The 24286-nt window shown below is 38.2% G+C and overlaps 1 protein-coding gene across 3 annotated transcripts in view; it reads right to left on the minus strand.

Moving 5' to 3' along the window:
* The window catches only part of LOC121905603 (CREB-regulated transcription coactivator 2), a 53756-nt gene that overhangs the window by 17424 nt on the left and 12046 nt on the right, over positions 1 to 24286 (minus strand). For 2 of the 3 annotated variants that reach the window (XM_042423972.1, XM_042423971.1), the window contains exons 2-10: positions 19209 to 19310; positions 17621 to 17737; positions 14672 to 14733; positions 8568 to 8636; positions 7472 to 7578; positions 4854 to 4880; positions 3567 to 3646; positions 3218 to 3267; positions 2535 to 2806 (exon numbers count right to left, since the gene is read on the minus strand). In XM_042423972.1, the coding sequence (XP_042279906.1) occupies positions 2535 to 2806; positions 3218 to 3267; positions 3567 to 3646; positions 4854 to 4880; positions 7472 to 7578; positions 8568 to 8636; positions 14672 to 14733; positions 17621 to 17737; positions 19209 to 19310 (886 nt within the window). The remainder of the gene's footprint in view (positions 1 to 2534; positions 2807 to 3217; positions 3268 to 3566; positions 3647 to 4853; positions 4881 to 7471; positions 7579 to 8567; positions 8637 to 14671; positions 14734 to 17620; positions 17738 to 19208; positions 19311 to 24286) is intronic. The other variant, XM_042423973.1, reaches the window with a different exon arrangement.

Consider the following 24286-nt stretch of genomic DNA (forward strand, 5'->3'; position numbering starts at 1 on the left):
ACAAACATTTGAGGACGACTCCCCTAAATCTATATCCAGGTTTCCAGCCAAATGTAGAGAAAATTTCAATCGAATTTCCAGATTATCGGCATTTCCATCCACTGCTGTTTTGTGCATATTAACATAAACAGTTGGCGACATTGGACCATTGCAGAAGGAAAGCGAGACAGTTAATCTCAAACGGTGAAAAACAATGTGGAAACATGTTGGAAATATAACAGTCCTGTTTGTTCCATGTGTTCACATTTAAATGCGGGGGTTCGTCTCTGTGCACAAATCATGTGTTTTGGTTCAGGCGTAATCTCTGTTTACATGTTTGTCCAAAACACAACAAAAGCCTCATTTCCTCATTAGAAAATAAATGATAAAATAGCGAGGAAGACAGAGCGAGGGGCGAGGAAGAGACAAGAAAAGAAAAAAAACGTTTATGACAATCTGGTCAGTGTTGTATAAAGTAGATGATTTGGTTTGCATCCTCTGGTGATCATCAATATTAACAGCTGTTTTCTTTGAACCAAAGTGATGGATAAACAGACCAACTCCTCCCTGAGCGCTGTGGATTCCATATTTTGGTGTGGGAAAAACTTCTTGGCAGATAATTCTTTTTTCTTGGATCTCATTTTGACAGTTTTTTGGACTGATTGAAACTGAAATTCAATTGTAATTCCTCAAACTACCATGTAGAACTAATAGAAATTCTAACAGCTTCAACTTTTGTTTTTCACTTTGAAACTAACTGAGTTTTCATCGTCCTTGTGGCTCCAGGCAATTGTCTGCCTGATTTACAGCCTTGTACAGACAACATGCTTACAGCTTAGATGATGATGAAATGATGATCCAGATTATGATGAACAGGTTTGGAGAGGCAGGCTGCAGCCTGAGGACGAGCTGACAGCAGCTTCCTGCCTGCGGTTGGTACAGTCACCTCACCAACGATAAGACACAGCTACATTTTCCGACTGCACTTCCACCCCTGAAAAAAAAAATCTCCCCTTTCTCTCTCTGCGTGAAGCTAAATTTAGTGCACCGCCCCACTGTACATCCCCCTTCGTTTCATCTTGTCCGCTCTCACCCACATACTTCCTCTGCTAACCTTCACATTAGTCATTTAGCTGAAGCTGTCATTCAGACAGATTTACAACTGAGCCCGGCAGGCAGCTCAGAGTCTTTCCCCGAGAACGATTCAGCAGAACTACAGCTGCTGCCGGAGGGTCAAAACCATCAATATCTGCTTATAGGACAGTTTCTCTTGAACAAGACCAAGTGCATAAGTGACCTGACCTTATTTTATGAGTGAACACAGAAATAGAGAACTAAATGTAAAGAGGTCAGTCCTTTAAGGCTGGAGTAATTTTATGTTTTTATTTTTGTTAAAAAATAACATTAAAAAGATAAAAACCAGCACTGTGCTTATAAAAACAAAGCGTCTGTGGAGCCAAAGTCGGATAGAGAATCTGTCTTTGTGCCACAGAACTTACAAACATGTATTTTAGATATACTGTTAGCTCACTGTGAATTAGAGCTGCAACGATTAGTCGATTAATTGTTTCGTCGATCGACAAAAAATTAAATTGGCAACTTTTTTGATAATCCAATAATCACTTTAGAATTTTTTTAAGCAAAAATGCCAAACATTTGCAGGTTGTAGCTTCTTGAATGTGAGGATTTGAAGCTGTTATGTGTCATACATGATAGTAAACCAAATTAGGGCTGCAATTAACGAGTTGTTTGGTCCATAATACGTCAGAAAATGGTGAAAAATGCTGATCACTGTTTCCCAAAGCCCAAGATGACATCCACAAATTTCTTTTTTTGTCCACAATAGTCCGCAACCCAAAGATATTTAAGTATATTTTCATAGAAACCAGAAAAACATATTTGAGAGACTGGAAACAGAGAATTTGGACATTTTTTTTCTTATAGAGCGACCTCAAACAATTAATCAATTATCAAAATAGCTGGTGATTAATGTAACAGTTGGCAACAGATAATGGACTAATCGCTGCAGCTATAAACTGAATATCTTTGGATCTGCTGATCAGACAAAACAAGTCATTTGAAGATGCCACTATTGGCTTTTCCACTATTTTTAAGATTATTATTGATTAATTGAGAAATTATCAGCAGATTAATCGATAATGAAAATTAAAACATTAGTTTCAGCCCTGGAGAAAACTTCAGAGTGAGGTGGACTTTAGCTGAAGTGTTGCTCTGACCTCAAACCTCATCAACTGGTTTAGGAAATATTACTCTCAAGGTACACCAAAGTTTTTTTTGAAGTCACAATTTGAGTCTTAAAAATCAAACATGTGACAGGTAGCGACTGACTCAGACGCCAGATAATTATATATTATCTCCGGGCTTTCAGCAACAACTGAACCAGACTTGAATCAACTCTGTCCAACTTGGTCTGATCAGTCAAGACGCCCAAATCAGAGCTAGGTGTAACATGTGGCCTCACCTTAAGTAATCAATAAGACTGGTCCAGGTCTATACCTTTCTGAAACACACACACTCCTGCAGCCTGTACATACCGTGTGTGTGGTGGTGGTGGTGGAGGCTGCCGTTGCCTCCCGGTGCGTTGGCGGCGTTGATGCCCAGCTGGGTCAGCGTGGAGGCCAGGTTCCCCGTGCTGCTGCCCCCGCTCAGAGAGGATCCTGGGTAACCGGGCTCATCCTGGTCCAGTGGCGTGGGCAGCGGAGACGGGAAGTGGAGGCTGGACAGGTCCGGCAGTGAGCCGCCAGTGTTGAGGGCTGAAGGGACGCCGTGGGTCGGAGCGGACGGCTGCTCCGGGGACGTAAAGATACTGAGAGGAAACAGGAAGTTTAGATCTCACTCACAGCATGTTGGAAAGTCATGATTTAGATAAGATATAATTCAGCAATTTCAATAAAAACATCAGTGAAATATAATTCATTGCTCCATAAATATCAAACATTCAACTTTCAGCGGCTGAAAGCTGATGAGAACATTTGATATTTGATGCTGTTTGGTTTTCTGGTGACTTAATAGTTTGACTTTATAGAAACACAAAAGCAACAGAAGCAGTAGAGGAACTGATTACTGCCTGCAGGGAGCAAAGTGGAAAATAATCCCCATCTTTGATACATCCCTTGTTCCAGGGACTAATCAAATTTCAGGCCACACTAAAGCAATGTACAAAAGTTGCTATGACATAATGCGGTGTGTGATGTGTGTTCAGTGGTGTCAAACTTACTTGATGCCAGGAACTTCACAGGACTTGGGTCTGGACGACAACAGAGGCAACTACAAGGATAAAATATGATAAAATAAACAAAATCAGTTCTACCTCAATTTGTTCAATCAGTGTGAAGAACACTGCTAATTAATTATCTTTATCTCTAAAGCTTCTAAATCAGTCATCAATCTTTTTGGTTTGTTTTTTTACACTGGGTAAAGGGAGATATTACAGCTATTTTGAGTACTAGTTGAGTAAATATAAAAAAATATGTTCAGGCACAGTAAAAGATGAATTTAAAGAAATAAAAAATATGAGAATAAATAAGGAAAATGCAGGAAACAACATTAGATTTTCATGTTTTTACCTTCTTGGTGTCCCAGGGTTTGAGCAGTTTCCCCTCATCCAGCACATTCTCTTCAATGGGGGGAACAGGATAAGGAAACACTGAGGGACAAAACAACACATTAATGATTAATCTATCAATTGTTTTTTTTTTGATTGATCGCTTAGTTTATAAAATATCAGAAAATAGTAAAAAATGTTCCTAGAGTCCAAAGTGACATCTGAAGATGTCACTGAAGATGAAGATGAAACCCAAAGATATTCAGTTTACAAGATTACATTAGCCACTACTAGCATAAAACACCACAATCTCAAACCGGTGTGCGGTCCAGTTAAGATAAGATATGCTGTACTGTCCCCTTAGGAAAATTCCCTTGTTTTGACAAGGAAGACGAATACATGCAATAAAAAGATGATATCTCTGGTTCTGCCGCATTGATTTAGATCTACTTTAAAAAAAAATGTCCATCGTGAGTTAAATCAGTGGAGGACTCTTTTAGGGCAAAAATGCCCTCCCAAAAAATAGCCCCCTCCCCCCCAGTGTGAGACAGTGAAGTTACAGTGATGGAATCCTGGTCAGATATAAAGTAGAAACAATAAGCTGATTAATTCATCGATTTGATCTTTTCTATACAATTGTTTTGATAATTGAATAATTATAAAAAGTTCTTTTTCAAGCAAAATTACCGTCTCAGATGTCAGGATTTTCTTCTTTTCCTTACCTTACATTATAGTAAACTAATATTTAACTTATTTTAACTGTTGGGCAGCTATCTGACGATGGCACCTTGGGCTGAGATTGTGATGGCATTTTTCACAATTTTCTGGCATCTCATAGAACAAACAATTCATCAGAGTAATCGATAATGAGAATAATCATCATCTGTTGCAGCCCTACTCAGATGTTCACAAAAGCAGTTGTTTTTTTCTCAGTGACAGCTGATGTAATTTGTGCACTTCCACAAATTACCTTGTGCACAAATTTTATTTAGACATTCTCGATTTTTCCTGTATTTTTTCCCTACATATTCACAAACTTTGAATAACTCAAGAGAGACAAAGAGTAAGAGTTTTTTCACAGGTCTATGAAGGATGACATACAAACATAGGCTTTCATTAGTTTAGAATCTTATGACAAATATTTAAGCCCACACATTTTCTACCAAAACTTGAAAATAACTACCATAAAAACATTCTTATAGATAAAAAAAGAAGAAAAACAAATTCTGTTCAGTTCAAATGTTCTGAAACCTGACAGCAGTGTGTGTGTGTGTGTGTGTGTGAGTGAAGGTATTTGTATAAAACTCACTTCTTCTGCCCTCTCCATCGCTCTGACCTGTAGGGTTATACAGAAAGACAGACAAAACAAGGTTTTCTGAGTTGAAAATTTTAGCTTCAGTTTATATTCAGAACTTCCTGATTCTGCTGGCAGCCAGAGGAAAACCTGTTTAGACTGAGATCTTTATCCTGAGGAACTGTGTGAGCCGTTCAGTCAGGCCAGGAAAGTCAGTTTAACAAAGAACAGGTCACTGCATTATTTAAAAATAAAAGCTGAGTTCACCAAGTGCTCTCGCCAGACAACCAGACAGACATCACACCATTTTCACTTCTCTCATTCTGGTCGAATAGCCTCAAACGAATCAGTTCAAGACAGACATAATAAATTGACTCCCCTTCGACTCTTCCGCTAATTGATTGGATGAACAAGCCACCTGCTGGGCTGCCCATAGTCTTTGCTTCTGATTTTCAAACTAGAAAAACATGGTGGCAGTTCTGCACCTTGTAGTTGCTGATTTATACTTTATATTTTATACATATAACATGTAATCTTAATAGTCTTAAACAAAGTTTGTGAATTTGAAGTAGCAGCAAGTAATAGCCTAAAGCCTAAAAACTGGCTGTGGCGTCCCACAGGGATCAATACTTGGACCACTTTTGTTCTCTGTGTACATGCTGATAGTTGGTCATATCATAAAAAATCAATCATAAATCATTATTTTTATACTGCTGAGACACAAATTTATCTTCCTGCAACAGTCAATGATTCCTCCCAGCTTTTGAAACTGGAGAAATACTTGCTGGAAGCCTTATTGTTACACATGTAAAAACCCTGAAGACTTGCTTGTTTCTCCACTTTCCATGTATTTCCCGTAATTACAGCACAATTTCTCAGAGCCACACAGTCTACAATTTGGGAATAGTTTTTGATTCTTTCACATATCAATTTTTAATGTACTTAATATAGCAAATATTTGTCCCATTTTGTCCATGTTTTTAGGACATCCTGAATGTATTAATATTAATTGGGATGTTTTTGGCCCCACCCCAATCCGAATCCTTTAATTCTGATTATCTGCCAATATTGCATTTTGATTGGATGCTTATATTTACATACATGGTAGCAGAAGATATGCAATGTTGAATGATTCTAACATTGCTTAAGCTTAATAAATTTGGCACACTTTATTTTTCACAAGCTACCAAAAATATAAAATAAAAATATTGAAGGCATTGTTCAAAAATAAGGCCTGATGAACCCTAAAAGGTCCTGGTTCAAAACTATGTAACTGATCAGCTGAAATTACGTGAAATGATCAGATAAATTGTTGTACTAGAGAAACAGAATGAACAGTTACAAGTGATCTTTGGAGCTAAGACACACAAACCCAACAACAGCAAAGTTTTATTTTGACCTCCCATCAAGTTACTCTCAGAATTAACATTAATTAGTGACAGTTGATATGATCAGTCAACAGCACTGTTTAACCTTTTTTACTGGTGAAAGTAATGAGAAAAATGAGAAGCTGTAAGCTGAATGTTTTGTACACTGCTTCTTTGCCAATGAGAAAGAGAGTCTGACTTTAGTGAATCTGTGTATTTTTGCCAACGTGGACATCATAACTCAAGAGTCACTTGTACTGGTGCGCCCCAAATAATTTTTCACATTCACACATACTCATTTTCACTCATTCATGGAGTGAATTGCTGCACTGTAGACTGTTTTAAAGAAGAGCAGTGCTCAACAATAGCAGGCAGAGGTAGTCGAAACACAGTGGAGTAAAGAAAGGATTGGCATGAGTCATTAAGATTGGCTTGGGACATTTCTAATCCAAACATTACTCCATTATGTCTTGACGCTCTTTAGATGCTGGTTATTCCAACTGTTCCTAGAATAAGCAAAACATCTCTTGGAGATAAAACTTTTCTCACTGAGTTCCTCCCTCTTGGAATAAACACAACAAATAAACTGAAGATAAAGAGTATCAATGAGGCATTTTTGGTATTAGAGTCCTTCTGGTTATAATAATAACACAACTGAAGTTTGATTGCCTGTGTTTGTGTATTTTATCCCATGGTGGAAAGTAACAGAGTGCATTTACTCAAGCACTGTACTTAAGTACAATTTTGAGGTACTTGTACTTTGAGTATTTCCATGTGATGCTACTTTATACTTCCACTCCACTACATCTCAGAGGGAAATATTGTACTTTCTACTCCACTACATTTATTTGACAGCTTTAGTTACTTTTCAGATGAAGATTTGACACAATGGATAATATAACAAGCTTTTAAAATACAACACATTGTTAAAGATGAAACCAGTGGTTTCCAACCTTTTTGGCTTTTGACGTCTTACAAAAAGCAGTGTGTAGTCGGTGTCACATTTCACATGTCTATGAGTTGTTAACAGCTCCACCAAATAGTGATTTTTCCCTCTAAACTTCTCACATGCTTTCATTTCAATAAATGTTCAAATGATCCAATATTTCAGCAAAAATCAAAGATTAGAGAAAGTTCATGCAGGACTTTAACTTGTAATGGAGTATTAAATAAAGGATCTGAATGCTTCTTTCAACACTGATTTTATCTTGACTTTTTGTGTTTCAGTTGTGAATGTTTTGTTTGGGTTTTGAATTGCTGCCTCACCGGTGCGTCTGGAGCTCTGGGGGGTGAGGGTGGGTCCTCCAGTGGTGAAGGGATCTCCTGTGGGAGGGTTCATCACACTGGTATGGAGGGCTGAGTCAGAGTTTGTCCTGAGGGGAGAGAGACACACATGTAGTGTTAATGGACATAGGGAAAGAGAGAGAGAGAAAAAAAGATGATAAAACGGCAGAGAAAAAAAAAAGGATTTCGGGGGGTCTCCATTCTCCAAAACATTGAGATATCAAGATAAAAACCACCATCACAACTAAGAGCACTAACATTTAGAGCTGTACGTCAGAAATAAAAGCCATCTGGCTCCATTTTCTGTTTATTTTCACACAAGATGACATTTTTACAGAAAGTCAGGTGTGATTTCAAGGTATTAACCTCCTTAATTAAGCCCAAAACACACACCAAAAGCAAATCCAATGCACAGCTTTTTTTTTTAGCATTAGTTCAGACATTAAAATGCCTCGTTGCTCCAACTCCAAACTCCAGAAAAGCTGGGATCTTTGGCAGAGGACCTGGTGACTAAAAACACAGCTGTTTCTGGTTGGGTTCTGCTGCAGAAAATTACCTCTTTGGTCATTTGCAGCGACCCGATGACTCTGAATTTACTTTCAGTGTGTTCTGGACTTTACAGATGTATTTACTTAACAGGAGCTCAGGTAGTGCAGATAAAAGAGCATGGACTAAACAAGCTAACACACTAACAATACAAATTCCCACAATGATGTAAAAGGGCAAATCAAGTGAAGGATGAAAGATGAAAGTGAAAAGGAGAAAAAGAAGGATATAACAGACGATGAGGGAAGAATGACAAAGATTTAGAAAGTTATAGGACAGATCGAGGATTTTTGTGGTAAAAAAAAAAAGGCAGAAAAGTTTTAATCTTTTAAGTAAGTCAGCCAAAGAAAGAAGAAATAAAACAACATCTTGCAAAGTAACGTTTGCTAGGACACACTGTCATTTGATTCACCCACATGTTTTCATGTTGTACAAGACTCGCTTCCTCTCTCGAGGTGGGAGAGAGAGCTGGAGGATGTCCAGCAGAGAGAGGAAAAGAAGTAAAGAGAGGAAGATGAAGAGGAGGATTCACCTGTTGAGTGCAGTGGTGGGGAGACGAAACAACTGGCTTTTATCCCCAGGGAAGTTTCCGGACCAATTCCTTTTCATGATCGACAAGAACAAAAAGTTATTTTTCCTCCACCGAGCAAGAACATCGAAAAAGAGAAAAATAAAAAAAAGAGGGGGAGAAGAAGAAGAAGAAGAAGAGTGTGGGCTCAGAAAGCAAACGCAAGCGAAGGAAGGAAGAGATGGAGGCAGCGAGCGGAGGACAGAGGGAGGCTGGCGGATCACCTAACGCAACACAAGAAGACTAGTTTCAGTGTCCAAACAGGTGAAAAGCTCCAAAAACAAACCGGTGGCACTTTACTTTAGAGCTGCAACAATAAGTCAATCAATCTACTAATGTTTTGATAATCAATTAATAGTTTAAGTAGGTTTTCAAGCAAAAATGCCATTTACATTTGCTGCTATTCATGGTCTTCTGTTATATTAAACTGAATATTTGGGGGTTCTAATCTGTTGGTTGGACAAAACTAGACATTTCAACATGTTACACTGGACATTTTTCTATGTTTTTCTGTTTTCTGGTGTTTTATAGACCAAACGATGAATTGCTTAATTGAGAAAATAATCGGCAGATTAATCACTGATGAAAATAATAATTAGTTGCAACCCCACTTTACTTCAACCACCCCTTTTTAGCATTTAGAAGCAATATATAAACAGTTAATAAATGACACACTAGAGCTGCAATAATTAGTTCATCATCAGAACATTAATCAACAACAATTTTGATAACTGATTAATAATTTTTCAAGCAAAAATGTGTTCCAGCTTCTTAAATGTGTGTATTTTCTAGTTTTTGAAAGTCTCCTACGATAGTAAACTGAGTATCTTTATCTTTTGGACTGCTGGTCAGAAAAAAATAAAACATTTGAAGATGTCACCTTGGACTCAGTTGATTGAGAAAATAATTGGTAGATAACTACAATGTAGTTATAAGCAGATATAAGTGTTTATGTATTGTTTTAAAGACTGTAACTCCTCCTATCTGCACCCAGAAGTGTTTGCTGCTGTATAAACACATAATTAATGACAATAGAGTAAAAGTTGATTGTTGAAAATATGGTAACGCTTTATTTTACAGGTCCCTTAATTTTATACTAATTTCATGAGTAATTTGAAAGTATTTAAAGGTTATATTTTAGGACATTTTACAGAAAGAGTGGTACAATTTGGTCCACATTTTAATAAAAAATGGGGAAAAAAGTTGTTGAGTTGTAGTTTCTTCAATATTTTTTAGTATGAAAGTATAGTATTTATTTTGTATTTTAGGTAGTATATGGGAAGTGCACTAATTAGAGAGACAACACTAATACAAACTTAGTATTTTCTGTCAATCAAAGAATTCTTAAGAGTCTAATTCATTAAGAATTTTTACAAATTAACAACTAGGAACCCAAATATAATGAGTGGGTACTTTCCAACTAAACCAACTTAACACTTTTTTGTTTTTTTTATTATAATTTGTAGCAAATTGCACCACCGTTTCTGTAACATGATCTAGAAATTAACCGTGAAATACTTGCAAATTACATCGTAAAATTCCCGGAATTCTTCATAAAATGAAAGGACCTGTAAAATTAAGTGTTACCACAAATATTTTAAATGACCTCATATCTGCTGTTGCGGCCTGAAAACTGAGATTGTGCTCTGATTAAAATCTGTACATCATGTACAAGATCAGTAAACATGAACAGTGTCTGCCTCTATATAATTCCTAATTTTTTGGAGGTTCATCATGAAATTCTTTCTGTATTTACCTAGTTTGATTAATCTTGGTGTTAATTTTGGATTTTTGTAAGGTATTATTGTAAAAAAAAAAAGAAAAGAAAAGAAAGAGATGCCTTACTTCATTTAAATTTCTTTAAAATCTACTTTAGAATTCACCACTTATTTTTGGACTATATTGTATGTTTATTCCTTTTTTTTGGCTTGAGGCTAATTGCCAGAAACAGAAAGTATTAAGAGACAAAAACATTGTTGGTTTGGTTCTTTTTATGGGATTCGTTGACTATAAGAACATATAGAATAAACTTCTATCCTTTAACTGGCACAAGCACTACAGAAGACAAACACAGACATCATCATGTTGAGCTGCAGTTACAAGAACTGGTCTCAAATTTTTTTTTTTTTTTACCAAAACCTCCAACATGGGAGGATGACTAGGTTACCAAATATCTGTTGAATAAACACACACTTTCCACCTTGTTTTTTGTTGCAGTTGATTTCAACAGCCTCAACGAACCAGAAACAAAAATGTGAAAAAAAAAAGAAATCTACGCAGACCAAACGAAGACAAAGTGCAGGTGGGATCGAACTTTCCAACAACTCTTGACTGTTTTACCAGAAAACTCGGTGTTTAGAAAGACTCTAATTGGTGGTTGGCGACATGACAAAATGGCGGCTGGAGGAGTCGAACCTAAACAGTCTTGACTTGTCAGACTGTAGGAAATGGCTGGAGTTCATTTGCCAGCCTAAAGTAAGTGTGTGTGTGTGTGTGTGTGTGTGTGTACTGTTAAGTGCAGTGGACCTTCTGTGACAATGGACTGAGGCCAGTCTCTCTCTGAAGGGTAGTTGTTGTCTTGTTAGAAGAAAACCAGAAAGAACGCAAGCAGGCAGGCAAACATCAAACGTCTGGAACGTTGCAAAGAACAGAAGAAAAAGCCAAAAAAAGAAAAAAAAAAAGGCAGATTCCCAGAAGGAAGAAGGGCAAAAAAGAAGAAGAAGAAAAAAAAAAGAACAGAGCTCTTCAAAACCAACTCAGGTTTGGAGAGACGCCGGCTAAAGTCAACTCTGCTTCCTGTTAGTCGTCTAGAGGTCGTTGTTAGTGCTGGACAGGCAAACGAACTGAAGCAGCAGCCTCAGTAGAATCCATGAAAACCTTTGTGAAGCCTCAGTGTCATCTCATGTGTGATTCTGATCAGGGTTTTCTTGTACAACATGGATAGATTCAGTCAGGTCAGAGAGAGAGAGAGAGGAGGCAGCTCTGAGGCTGGTGGGGAGTCAATGTCGTGCTCAAGGACGCTTCAGGGGGGTCGGGAAGGGGGGACGGACAAGGACAGTCTTTCTAGTTACTGCACCACTCTGCCAAAAAGGCCAAAATATACTTGTTTTTTTTCTCTGCAGCTTTTATACTGTATAATATTTTACTCTGTAAATTCTTACATTCAAAAGACTATAAATTAGGTGTGTTTCCATCCTCCCTCCCTTTTTTATGCGCTTTTTCAATTTGTGCATGAAAAACGTGAGTGGAAATGCTGCAATTTTGAGAAAAAAAACTAGAGTTTTTAAACTTGGATGAAATGGAAAATTTGATGTATCCATAAAAGCAAAATGAGACAATGTGTGACGGAAGAAGATTTGGTGAATAAATGATACAGGAAGCATGTGACTTAGATGGCTCTAAGCTCTTCTTCTTCTTCTTCTTCTTCTTCTTGTTTGTCTCTGGGCAGCATTCAACACGTGTCTGTATAACTGACACAGGGCTGTTATCAAAAACGCTTCCAAAAGCAAGAAGCTGTGATGTCAGCTGTTTGTCCATCATACTCTCCATCACCAGGATGTGTATCACGCTTTCCATCACTTCAGCCTTGACTGACGCTCAATTATTAACGTCTTCACGCTGCACCATCTTCTATTTGTGGTTTACTGCACTCGGTAGGAGAATCAGCGCCAGCGACGGTTTATTTCCATGCGCTCGATTATTAATATTCACAAAACAGTAGTGGATGGAAACACATATTAATTCACATTTACTTTTATCGATTTTCTGAAATTTTGGTTAGAATTTGCGCTACTTTGGATGGAAAGTTACATGTTCACAAAATTAGATATTCTTTTTAAAAGTACTGCTGTAACATGGATTGTTTGTGAAGGCATCTTCAAACCCACATGGTTCAGTCTGGTTGAATCAGACCGGTTGGTTTTCCTTCTGGGTTAGGGTTAGGGTTAGGGTTAGATTAGAGGTACGATTCGTTTGGGGCAGATCTGAACTGAGCAGTCGTACTCGGAGCAAAACAACCGCACAGAGACCCTTCAGAGGAAGAGGTCTTGGTTCATTTGTGGTGGGAAGGAAAGGCTTTTAGTGATGCATTTTGGTTCTTGTTAAGTATTTCTGTGTGAAAACAAGCCTAACCAAGATGAAAATGAACACATTTACCTGCTAATCCAATGATTCAGATCAGAGTAAACCAACATTAGGTTTGAAAACACCCTTAGTTTATTGTTGCTAAGCTAAAGAGTGTCTTCAAGTCTCTTTATAGTGAGTCTGTTAGAGTCAGTCAGCACTAAAAGTATTCGGTAAGCTCAGTTTAACCTGCAGGAGTTTCTGAAGGCTTGTGTAATGTGTTTTTCTCTCACGACGGAAATAAATTCATGACCAGTCAAAGAGTCTTCTGACATCTTTACTGAAACATCTGTCAAGCAGCCAAGGATTACCGCTGTCACAGATGATGAGGCACTGCCAGGTAAAATAATTCTGACTGCTTCAGAGCGCAAGCCTGTGACTGACAGACTTTAATAGAAATATTTAACTTTTATGAGAGAAAAGACTACATGGATGAGGGTCCTCTTCTTCTTTAACGTTTAACAATATCTCAGGGAAACTTTCCCAACAGCACAAGTGTGAAAATGTGTTTTATAATTGGACCTATAAAATATTTTGATGCTGCTTCTCAAGACAAGCCCCTTTTTTGATTTACTGTAGATCTTTAGTGAGAATGTCAGGATAAATAAAGATGATCATGTTTAATACACAGTCAGATTCAATTATTATTAATGTGATATAATAATCCCAACTATACGTCCACTTACTAGCCTTTTTTGAGCTTTCAGCATTTTAAAATCTTTACCAGCAAATGGTTCAAGTTCTATCAAGTGATCAAAAAGTGCAGAAGTTTGGTCACATGATAAGACGTGTTCAAAGATGGCCTTCTGTGTTGGATGTGAAATGCATAACATGTGGTTTAAAACAGTGGTCCCCAACCCCCGGGCCGTGGACCGGTACTGGTCCGTAGGTCATTTGGTACCGGACCGCACAGAAAGAATAAATAACTCACATTATTTCCGTTTTATTTATTATCTAAGTCTGAACGATGTTTTATTTTGAAAAATGACTGGATGGATGCCTGTTGCCATTTCCAACATCCTATCTGTGTGAAGCAGGGTTTTCTGCAGTGACAGCAACCAAAACAAAATTACGGAGTAGACTGGACAGAAGCAACACACTTCGGGTGTCATTGTCTCCCGTTAACCCCTTGATGGGACCGTCTCATTGCAGAGAAACAAGCTCGGGGCTCCCACTGATTCAGCGTTATGTCGAGTTGTATTTTTCATGCACTTTATATTTGTTTTTGTGGTGTATCTTATTTTGAAGGCATGTTTAAACGTTACCATAGCGACCATAGAGCGTTAAAGGGGGCAGAGAGGATGTTACTCATGTTATGTTGTTGGTGCAATGTTACGAGGACGTTGGATTGAGGTTTATTATTATATTTAGAAAATAGCACAGTTTTTATGCCGGTCGTATCATTTTAGTTTGTTGTATTTATCCGCCGCACCTCAAAGGCCGGTCCTTGAAAATACTGTCTGACATTAAACCGGTCCGTGGCGCAAAAAAGGTTGGGGGCCTCTGGTTTAAAAGATCAGAAAAAGCTAGTAAATGGATCCTGAGGTTATTATTTTGTCACACATATACTGATCCCAAACTGAAGAATGGATTTCTGTGCTCAAAACAGCTGATCTAATGGACTTCTAGGGACTAAAATGTACAAAATAAAGACAAAGGATGAGGATATTCAGTTAATATGTGGTGAATTTAGTTTGTTTTTTTGTTATTTTCACACTTGTCTCTCGAGTAGCGATGTATTCATACACCTTCTAAACCATCTGAGGCATCACAAAGGCTTCAGAAAGGCTCTGGAGGAGGAGGGAGCAGAGGAGACTCAAGACAAGATGCTTTGGAAATAACAAACAAGCATCCCGGCGGACAGCAACGTGTCCACGGAGACGCAGACAGACAGACAGACAGACAGACAGACAAGGAGAGAGGGAGCGAGGTTAGGAAGACGGTACCTTCTCCAGCTGGGGCCGGGGGGCGGGGACAGGTAGGCGGGGTTATACGGAGAGCTGTCCACCTGAGAGACGACTGGTTAAGGAAACAACAATCAAACACGACAACAAAAGCCAACATGTCACCACTTCAAATACTGAATATATTAAAAAAAATGCAAAATATTGTTATATATTAAGTCTTGTCATAATCTGAGAGAAATGAGCTCTGTAGTAAATGTTTCTGTGTGATTACATCTGTAAAAATGCCTTTTATTATATTGTATTTAATATTATTGTTTATATTTACATATTATTGTATAATTATTAATCATCTGTCAATGTTTATAATTTTCTGTACTGCTTTGGCAATGTAAATTTCTGATCTGTCATGCCAATAAAGCTTATTTGAATTTGAATATTGGCACAGATATCAAAAATGTAAGTGATACCTGATGAGAAACTCCTCTAAGGTCAAAGGTCAATAGCAGAATGAGCTCCAATTTCTCAACCACAAACCTTTTAAAAAGAATTACGTATAAACTGAAACAATCTGTACAAAATTGGGACTTTTTTTGCCCTCACTGAACGCATTATTGTGGTCACAAATTTTCTTTTTTTTTCACTTCCTGTTTCTGCTTAACATGTTGACAAGCTGTTTCATTATGATTAAAACTTCTCTTTTCTTCTATTTTTACACATTTTACACATGGAATTCTTGAGAAAAATAAATATTTTCTGACAATATGAATCTCTACTATGGAGTTAAATAGAACGGGTCAAAGTTTGAAGGTAAATATGGAAACCGCTCAGACAAAATGAGACAAACTTCTCCAGAAAGAAGAAGGTTTCAACACCCTGACCAACATATGACACACACAACTTTACTTCCCCCCTTTTGTATATGTGTATATTATCTTTTTTTTTTACTATGCTTTTCTGTTGTCTCTCATCTTCAGGTATTTAATCTTATTTTTAGATTTATGTCTTTCATTTTGCTCTTCAGACAACTGCACAAACTTTTACCACTGACCGCACTGATTCACACTAAGAAAACGTTTCCAGCTTTTTACTTTCACACTTTGTACACTGCAGTTCTGAAGAAAACCACCCGGGTGGTCAAAGGAAGTGCAAGAATGATTTCAGCTTTTTGCTTTCTGCTTTCCGTCCCTTTGACGGTTTTCACATGCATGATGCAGATATCTTTATATTGCAGGCACACTCATCTGATGGTTTCATCTCTTCAGAGGAGCGGAAACATAAGTAGACTTTTAAGTCACATGCTTCATATATGTGATGATTTATTATCTATATTTGCCTTTGCGTTTATCAACTCATTGACTTTTCTTTTTCACGCTGTCTTCAGGCGCTAACCTGTAATCATTAGCTGGTTTCAGAATGTGTAGTTTAATAAATAACATTAGGCTGAGAAAAAAAAACATCTCCTAATGTGGTTAAAGTTTGAAAGACAGTAGCGTGGACTGAACTACGCCGACGCTGCCCTACCGTATATGTGCCTTGCTCATGGGCATCAACAAGCTTCCACTGTGTGATAAACATAGCAGTTGGTTTAACACAGGAAATAAAGTCCAGACTGATGTTCAGCCTGCAGAGGAACGTTGGAACAAAAGCATGTTGTGTTGCTGCTGCTGCTGACCTTGAAACAGATAATAACTGTTCTACTAACAGCGTGAAATAAAACAAACTTCACACCATGATAAAATAATCTCTCTGCATCATGTTTCACAGCGGTGCATGTTTGATGATTTAAAAAGGTCCAGTGTGTAGAGTTTAGTAACATCTAGCGGAACAGACTTGGGTAAAAATGGAATATAATATGTTTTAATTAACGTATAATCACCTGAAAATAAGAATAGTTGTCTTTTCGTTAGCTTAAAATGAGCCCTTTATATCTACAGAGGGAGCGGGTCCACGGAGGCCGCCATGTTTCTACAGTAGCCCAGAACGGACAAACCAAACATCTGGCTCTAGAGTTTCTCAGCCATTGTAGGTTCACCTACACACTTGAAAGGGAGGGACATTCAGTTGGATGCAATCTGAAGCCTCACTGCTAGATGCCACTAAATCTGACACACTGGTCCTTTAAAAACACCTGACAGGGGAATTCACAGAAAACACACTCAAGCTGTTGGACTTTGAAAGCTCCGGTTATTTGAGGGTTGAATGAGGTACAAATCTACTTCCTGTTGAGGTTAAATGATGTTTATATTTGTTAAATGGGGACGAAAACTAGAGGATAATTCTGAGGATATATTGTATATTTTTATTATCGTCAATAAATCCAATGAATATAACCAAAGCAACAATAACTAACAAGTATTGTGTGTATTATCTTACCAAGAACACACACTGTAGTTTATTTTGACTCAATCCGACACACGCTGTCCTGCTGCCAGAAATACTCAGTAGAGGACCAAATGTGGATTCATCCTCTGCAGTAGTCCCCAACAAATGCCCTGTTTCCACCTGTTTATTTGTCAAAAATTACAATGACCAGCTGTTTTTGGAGAGCCTCTTTTGTTTGTTTTCACATTCATCTGCTGAAGGAGGAAAGTTTCTCTGAGCTCACCTTAAATGAAAGCAGGATTTGTGACATCACTAGTTTGGAGCCAATTGTGGTCCAGTATATTTACATATTCACAGGCAGAGGAGGGAGATGCCATTTTAAGGATTTTATTGAGGTAATTCTACTTTTTTAACCATATCAGACACAAATTATTATTCAGAGCAGAGTATTATTATGTATCTTAAAACATGTCTGAAGGGGATCTTTATAGATTTATGTCTTCAGTAGTAATTGACGGGTTTGGAGCTGAGAGTTTGGAAGTCAGACACGTCGTAGGTTTTGGTCTTTTCATTGGATTTGTTGACAATAAAAAGAAACAGAAAAACACCAGATTTATCCTTTAAAGAGCCTGTAGATTACTATTTCTACAGTAAACTGAAGGATACTTGTCGGTTGCGGTACGGTCGGACCGGCGAGATGAAACGGCGGTCCCTCTGGACTCGCTCCACCAGACCGTGATGCCGAGTCGACCGGTTGGACTCGAGAGTGGAGGGGAAGGAGCCCTGAGAGAGAAGGACAGAGACTGAAATTAGGTTCTTTTAAAAAACATTAGTGTGCATTTATTCAACATGTCTTTGCACCCAACGACAAAACAGGAAATAGCAAAAACAAAGAAAGAGTGAAATACAATTAGCAACCTGCTTATCAGAGCTCCCAATCAGTTTTCAGAGACATGCTGTAGGTGCAGAAACTTTGCAAATCTGATGTTAAATCATCAAAAGTTGTTGTTGTTTCAAACATCATGAGCTGGTTTGTTGCAGTTGTCTTCAGACATCGGTTCAGGAGGCGTTCAAGAGCTTGTTGAGACAAAACAGAGCTGCTGCTGCTAATATGATTTATATTTTGTGCCTCAACGCAGCCCCTAATTTAAGCTGCCAGCTGCTGCAGGGACGTCGGACAAAGAATCGATTTGGTGAGCTTGTGAAAATAACGCCAAATATCCAGTCATTAGGAAATCAATAATCATTTGTGTTTGGGAGCCTCTGTGCGGCATTATTCTGAAATGTGTCTTTGCCTGGGAAATGATGTGAGTGCTTCGTCTCTTTAGGGTTTTTCGGTGCGTACCACCAGGCCTGAAAAAAATTCTAGGGGGGGAAACACTGAATGCATATTTAAAAACCTTCCTCACAACAACAATCTTCTTTCTGAAGGAGTCAAATTCCTTGTTTGCATAAACATACTTGGCCAATAAAGATGATTCCGAGTCTACGACAACTCAATTTTGTCTTCTTCCAGACCTTTATCAATACTAGAAAAGCTGAATTCAATTCAATGTTTTCCATTTTTACTGTTAATTAGCAACATTTTTAAAATTTTGAAAGATTTGGAGGAAGTTTTTCTTTAAAAAAAAAAAACCCATTTGTGTTTACATGCTGTCTATAAAGCTGACATCCAGAGCTTCCTCTCAACTCTTCTCTGTCACGGTGTCACTTTGACAAACTATTTTCTTGGAAAGTCAAAACCTGGAAGAAACATGATACACATTACAGAGGCTTCAACCTCCCAAAAATTCCTCCCAACTCCCTGCGGAGCTGAAAGCGGAGCAGCCAAAAAACATCCCGCTACCTGCTGCCAAATTAATTTCATCTTGGTCTGACCTCAGAGACGAAAAAGGAGGAGGAGGAAGAAGAAGAGGAGGAGGAGGGAGGTGAGGTTGCAAGTCTGCGGTGATATCAGCGGAGGAGAGGAAGGAAGAGGCGATGATATTGATGAAAAACTTCCATTACAGAATGAGTTTGGCTCTGCAGAGCTGATGGGAAACACTGATGACTCAGAGAGGAAGAGCTGAAGGCTGCAGCTCCTCTGACACAGCACAAACTGAGTCCTCAAACCGCCACAACACACCTCCGAACAAACACGTCTGTCCTCTGATAACTACATTAAGTAATACATGATAAGTCTTTTTTTTTTAACCCTAACCCTGACAGACAAACTAAATGACATGAAGAAGTTAGCGCGGTGGTTGTCAGTCACCTGGAAGTCCTGAGGGTTCCTGCCGATCTGGTTGACGTTGGGCAGCGAGCCGCCGTAGTACGGACCCTGACTCCTGGCGAGACGGAGCTTCTGGGCCTGAAGCTGGTAGGACAAAAAAACAACAGAAGCCATTAACACTTAGAAGATAAAGAAGATGATCACAAGCAGTTCTGTGTCAAAATCAAACCAAAAACTGAGGTGTTGTTTGATATTTTTACTGCATAAAGTTTTAACAACATGTCAAACTCAAACTCCAAAATCAGCCACAATACAGAAGAAGGTCAAACTATCAAACTAATTTAACTTAAAAAAAACTAAACAGCTGCTTTTCTTTGTGTTTTCTGAGATTCTTTTACAAGACTTTTAGTATAAACATCATAACATTCAAAGGCGTCTCAATGCAGGACTTCTATTTTCTCTCTGTCAATATAGATTATGTAATTAAATATGTTTTTTAAAAACGTGTGTTACATTTTCAAGGCTTCATTTTCTTAGATGAACTCCAGGAAACAGATAACAGCTGTATCAGATCCTGAATCACTATAAACCATCACACTGGGCCAGCTCGCAGCATCTAATCTGCAAAGTTTGGTAGCTTTGTTGTAGAGCTGCAACTAAGGATTATTTTCATTATCAATTAATCTGTTGATTATTTTCTCGATTAATTGATTCGTTGTTCGGCCCATAAAATGTCAGGAAATGGTGAAAATAATCATTTTTTCCAGAAGCTAAAGATGACGTCCTCAAATGTCTCGTTTTGTCCACAACTCAAAGATATTCAGTTTACTGTCATAGAGACTAAAGAAACCAGAAAATATTCACATTTAAGAAGCTGGAATCATACAATTTAACCTTTCTTCTTAAAAAAATGACTCAAAACGATCACTCAGTTATCAAAATAGTTGATGATTAATTTAAGAACCTACAACCCTGCTAGTAGCGCTGTGATTCTTTGAGCTGAATGCTAACATCAGCTCTGTTATGTTGATGTTTGGCAAAAACGTTTATGATGTCAACCAACTTAGTTTAGAGTGTTAGCATGCTAATATGCTAATTAGCACACAAGTATCACAGAGTACAGCTGAGGCTGATGGGAATGTTGTTAGTTTTTTTTAGACATTTGGACATAAAACCAAAGTGTTGGACAAATTGGAATTTTGACCACATGATGATCAAAGTTATCAAAATTCATCCTAAAGGGGGAAAATGAATATGTGAACCAAATTCAATGGCAATCCATTGAATAGTTGTCAAAATATTTCAGTCAAACCTCATGGTGGCGCTAGAGGAAACGTCCTGTGATCACCAGAGTCAGTCGGATTCATCTACATGAACTTCTGAACCAAATTTTATTAGAATCCACCTGATAGTTGCTGAGATATTTGACATACAAGCCAGTGATGGACCGACCAACAGACCAGTACCTTCATCCACAGAACCATCTCACTAGCATGGCTAAAAATATATAGTGTTATTGAGATAAATATGATCATTTATCTTTAGAATTTTACATGTATAAAATTGGAGATAATCAATCAATCAATCAATTAGTGGTAGAACCCAACATCTTAATCACTACAAACAGTGTCCTAACCTCACTGCTCACTGCCGGACCTGCTTTGTCCTTGAAGGAAAACTCCCAGCATGCACTCTGTCTCCTCTGACCGACATGCAAATGATTATACGACAATCATTCACTTTTTTAGTCTTTTGATGAAGTCTCAGAGCGACTAACAGCAGCAGCATCAGATCAGCTGTCGCTGCAGGCTAATCGTACACAGATCACACAACGGTCAGTAACCAGCGGTAAGGATGCCAAGGGTCAGAGGTCACAGTGCTGTGATATAAGTCAGCAACTAGGAAATAAAAATCATCTTCAATTCTCATCGTTTTGTGTATAAAATGTCAGAAAAAGGTGAAAAATCAATCAGTGTTTCCCAAAGAGATGCAACCTAAAATGTACAAAGATATTCAGTTTACTGTCATAAAAGACTAAAAACACAGAAAATATTAACATTTAAGAGGATTTTTCTTTAAAAATGTCTCAAAACGATTAACTGATTATCAAGATAGTTGGTGATTAATTTTCTGTCGACTGAGTAATTGTTCAAGCTCTAAATCGGAGTCTACTGAATATTTTCAGGTTTCTTTAGCGAGTCAGTGAAGATGGTTCACTGAGAGCAAGACTCAAACAAGTAACAGTCAATAATGAACGAAGAAGAGCTGCAACGACATTTTTCAAGCTAAAATACCAAACATGCTCTGGTTCCAGCTTCTCAAATTAGACAATTTGCTGATTTTATTCGTGATATTTGAACCTAAAGATATTCAATTTACTGTTTCTCAAACAAAACGAGAAAAACTGGAACATTTCATTGACTAAACGATTAAATCAGTTAATTGAGAAAATAGCTGATTAATAGATAATGGAAATAATTGTTAGTTGCAGCTTTGGGTCTCAGATTTGGTTTAATACCAGTTGGTTTCACTCAGGTCGCATCTTAAAGACGTGGTTACGAAACAGGATTGTTTCTTCTTTTAAGACCCAAGCAGAACTCTGCACCGTAAACGAGAACTTTATAAAATGAAAGTGAAATTATGCAGCCAATCATGACTGTCAGCTGTATGTTGTGGCTGATAAGTTTATGGAGCATTCACATCCAGCTGCTCTGATTGTCTTTTAAATCTATTTCCTGTTTTCACTGGATTGTTTTGACCTGTGAAGAAAAGTACAACTCAAACACAGAAGAAACTTATTCTACGGCTTTATTGTGTTATTTGCAACATGTTCATGTCACAAAATTGGACAAAAAAAGATGGAAAAAGTCTCCTGATAGCACAGAGATTTAAAAATTAACCATACTTTTTTTCTGTGCCTCTGACCTTTGACCTCTCTCTACGACATACGGAGCACAATCCTGCATAACGAACTCACGCTGTCTGTAAACGACGGTCATTTAATGCTGTGTGGTTTATTTTAAACCTCCTTCAGGAACATTAAATGGACTGAAAATCAAACACAAGAGAAACTGTTGAGGTTTGCAAACATATAAATATAAGTATATATTTACAATATGTGGTCACACACACACACACACAGAGTCTCTGGCCTCGTTTCTTAGAGTGTGATGATGAATCTCGGGTCTCTGCTGTCCTTGTTCTCTATCTGCGTTTGTGTCCTTGGTTCTTTCTGTGTGTTTCAAAGCATTTTACACACAATCTTCATCTGAACTTAAACTAAGCTCTCCGGCTTTAAAGCAGTTTTTGATGTCAAAGTTAAAAGGAAAGTTCTGGATTTTTCAACCTGGACTCTATTTTCCCATCATTCTGTGATTAAGTGACTAACGGGGACAACAATTTTTGAAACTGGTCCAGTATTGAGCGAGAACGCTTCTGCCAGCAGCCGACAAACCGGCTGCAATGAAATCCTTTGGGGCAACAGCACTCTGTCAATGTTTTTACCACTGACAGACTTGGATTGTTATTATAAGTAGTCACTTAAACAGAGAATAATAGGAAAATAGGTTCCAGGTTGAAAAATCTTGAACTTTCCCTTTAATGTTGCAGCTATCATAACAGAGCAGAGGCCTGCTGTTGAAACACTGCTGCCGCCGCCGCCGCCAGTCAACTAATTATTGTCCAGAGAGGAGAATCATTCCCAAAGTAAACTGGTGGACGAATGATGAGGCTCGGTTTGCGGTTTAATCATTCTCTGCAGAGTTTTTGGCCGTGGCGTCGCTCTGAGACGGTACGTAGGACTCAGAAAGTGCCAACTCAGAGCTGTGATATGACGGAGGAGACTGACGAATCACAGGAGCTGAGTCATTTACTGAGGAGCTCCATCGTTTATGCTAAAGGCTGCTCTGCCTCAAACTGTCATGAACCCAGGCAGAAGGCCAAAGTATAATTTCTTAGCTGCAAATACAAGCAAACTTCCAACAGCTGATGAAGTTTAAAGGTGCCTCGATGCAGGAATTCTATTTTCTATTTCTCTCTTCATGTAGATTATGTAATTAAATATGTTGTTAAAACATGTGTTACGTATGAGTTTAAAACATTTTCAAGGCTTCAACTCCAGGAAACAGATAACAGCTGTATCAGATCCTGAATCACTCTGATCCATCACACTGGGCCAGCTCGCAGCATCTAATCTGCAAAGTTTGGTAGCTTTGTTGTAGAGCTGCAACTTAGGATTACTTTCATTATCAATTAATCTGTTGATTATTTTCTCGATTAGTTATTTGGTCTATAAAATGTGAGAAAATGGTACAAAAAACTCAGATCAACTCAAAGATATTCAGTTTAATGTCATAAAGGACTAAAAAAAACAGAAAATATTCACATGTGAGATGCAGGAATCAGATAATTTGTGTGAGAACATCTCAAAACTGGATCCTGAATCAATGAGTCAGCCTGCAGCATCTAACTTTCAGAGTTTGGTAGCTTTGTTTAAAGCTTAAACACCAACAGCTTAAACAACATCATTATCAATCAATCCAGTGTTTCCCCCTATAACTGTCCAGGTCTGGTGGGCCACCGGGCCAAAAAAAACGTTTTCTTTAATGCTAAAAATAATGCCAAATATCCATCCATTCAGAAATCAATAATCATTCTGTGCGGCATTATTCTGAAACGTGAGTCAACCTCTGTGTCGTTTCCTGGGAAACTATTGACGCGATGTGAGTGCGTCGTCTCTGTAGGGTTTTTTCAGTGCCAGTACCAACCATGGATGTATTATAAGAGCTGGATACCGGACTAAAAATGACGCCCATTCAGTCCTACAGGAACGCCAAAAAAAGTTTCTAGCTTCCTGGTTTGCTTCCGCGTTGTGCGGCCCATTGAATATACGCAGTAGCGTTTCCTCCGCTGGCCCCGCCCACGAGTTCCCGCTCGGCCTGTGGACTTTACATTGTGATGATGTCACGGATTTTTAAAATCGCTTTTCTCGGCTCGAGGAAAGTTTTACAAACATAAAACCTCCATGGATCAAAAGTTCATAACAGAAAGAGTCATAATTGACGTTGTTTGCAGTTCGAGGCCCCAGCTTTACAGGCGTCTCTTTTACAGTGGTGGTCTGT

The sequence above is a fragment of the Thunnus maccoyii genome, chromosome 10, assembly GCF_910596095.1.
Source record: "Thunnus maccoyii chromosome 10, fThuMac1.1, whole genome shotgun sequence".
NCBI lineage: Eukaryota > Metazoa > Chordata > Actinopteri > Scombriformes > Scombridae > Thunnus > Thunnus maccoyii.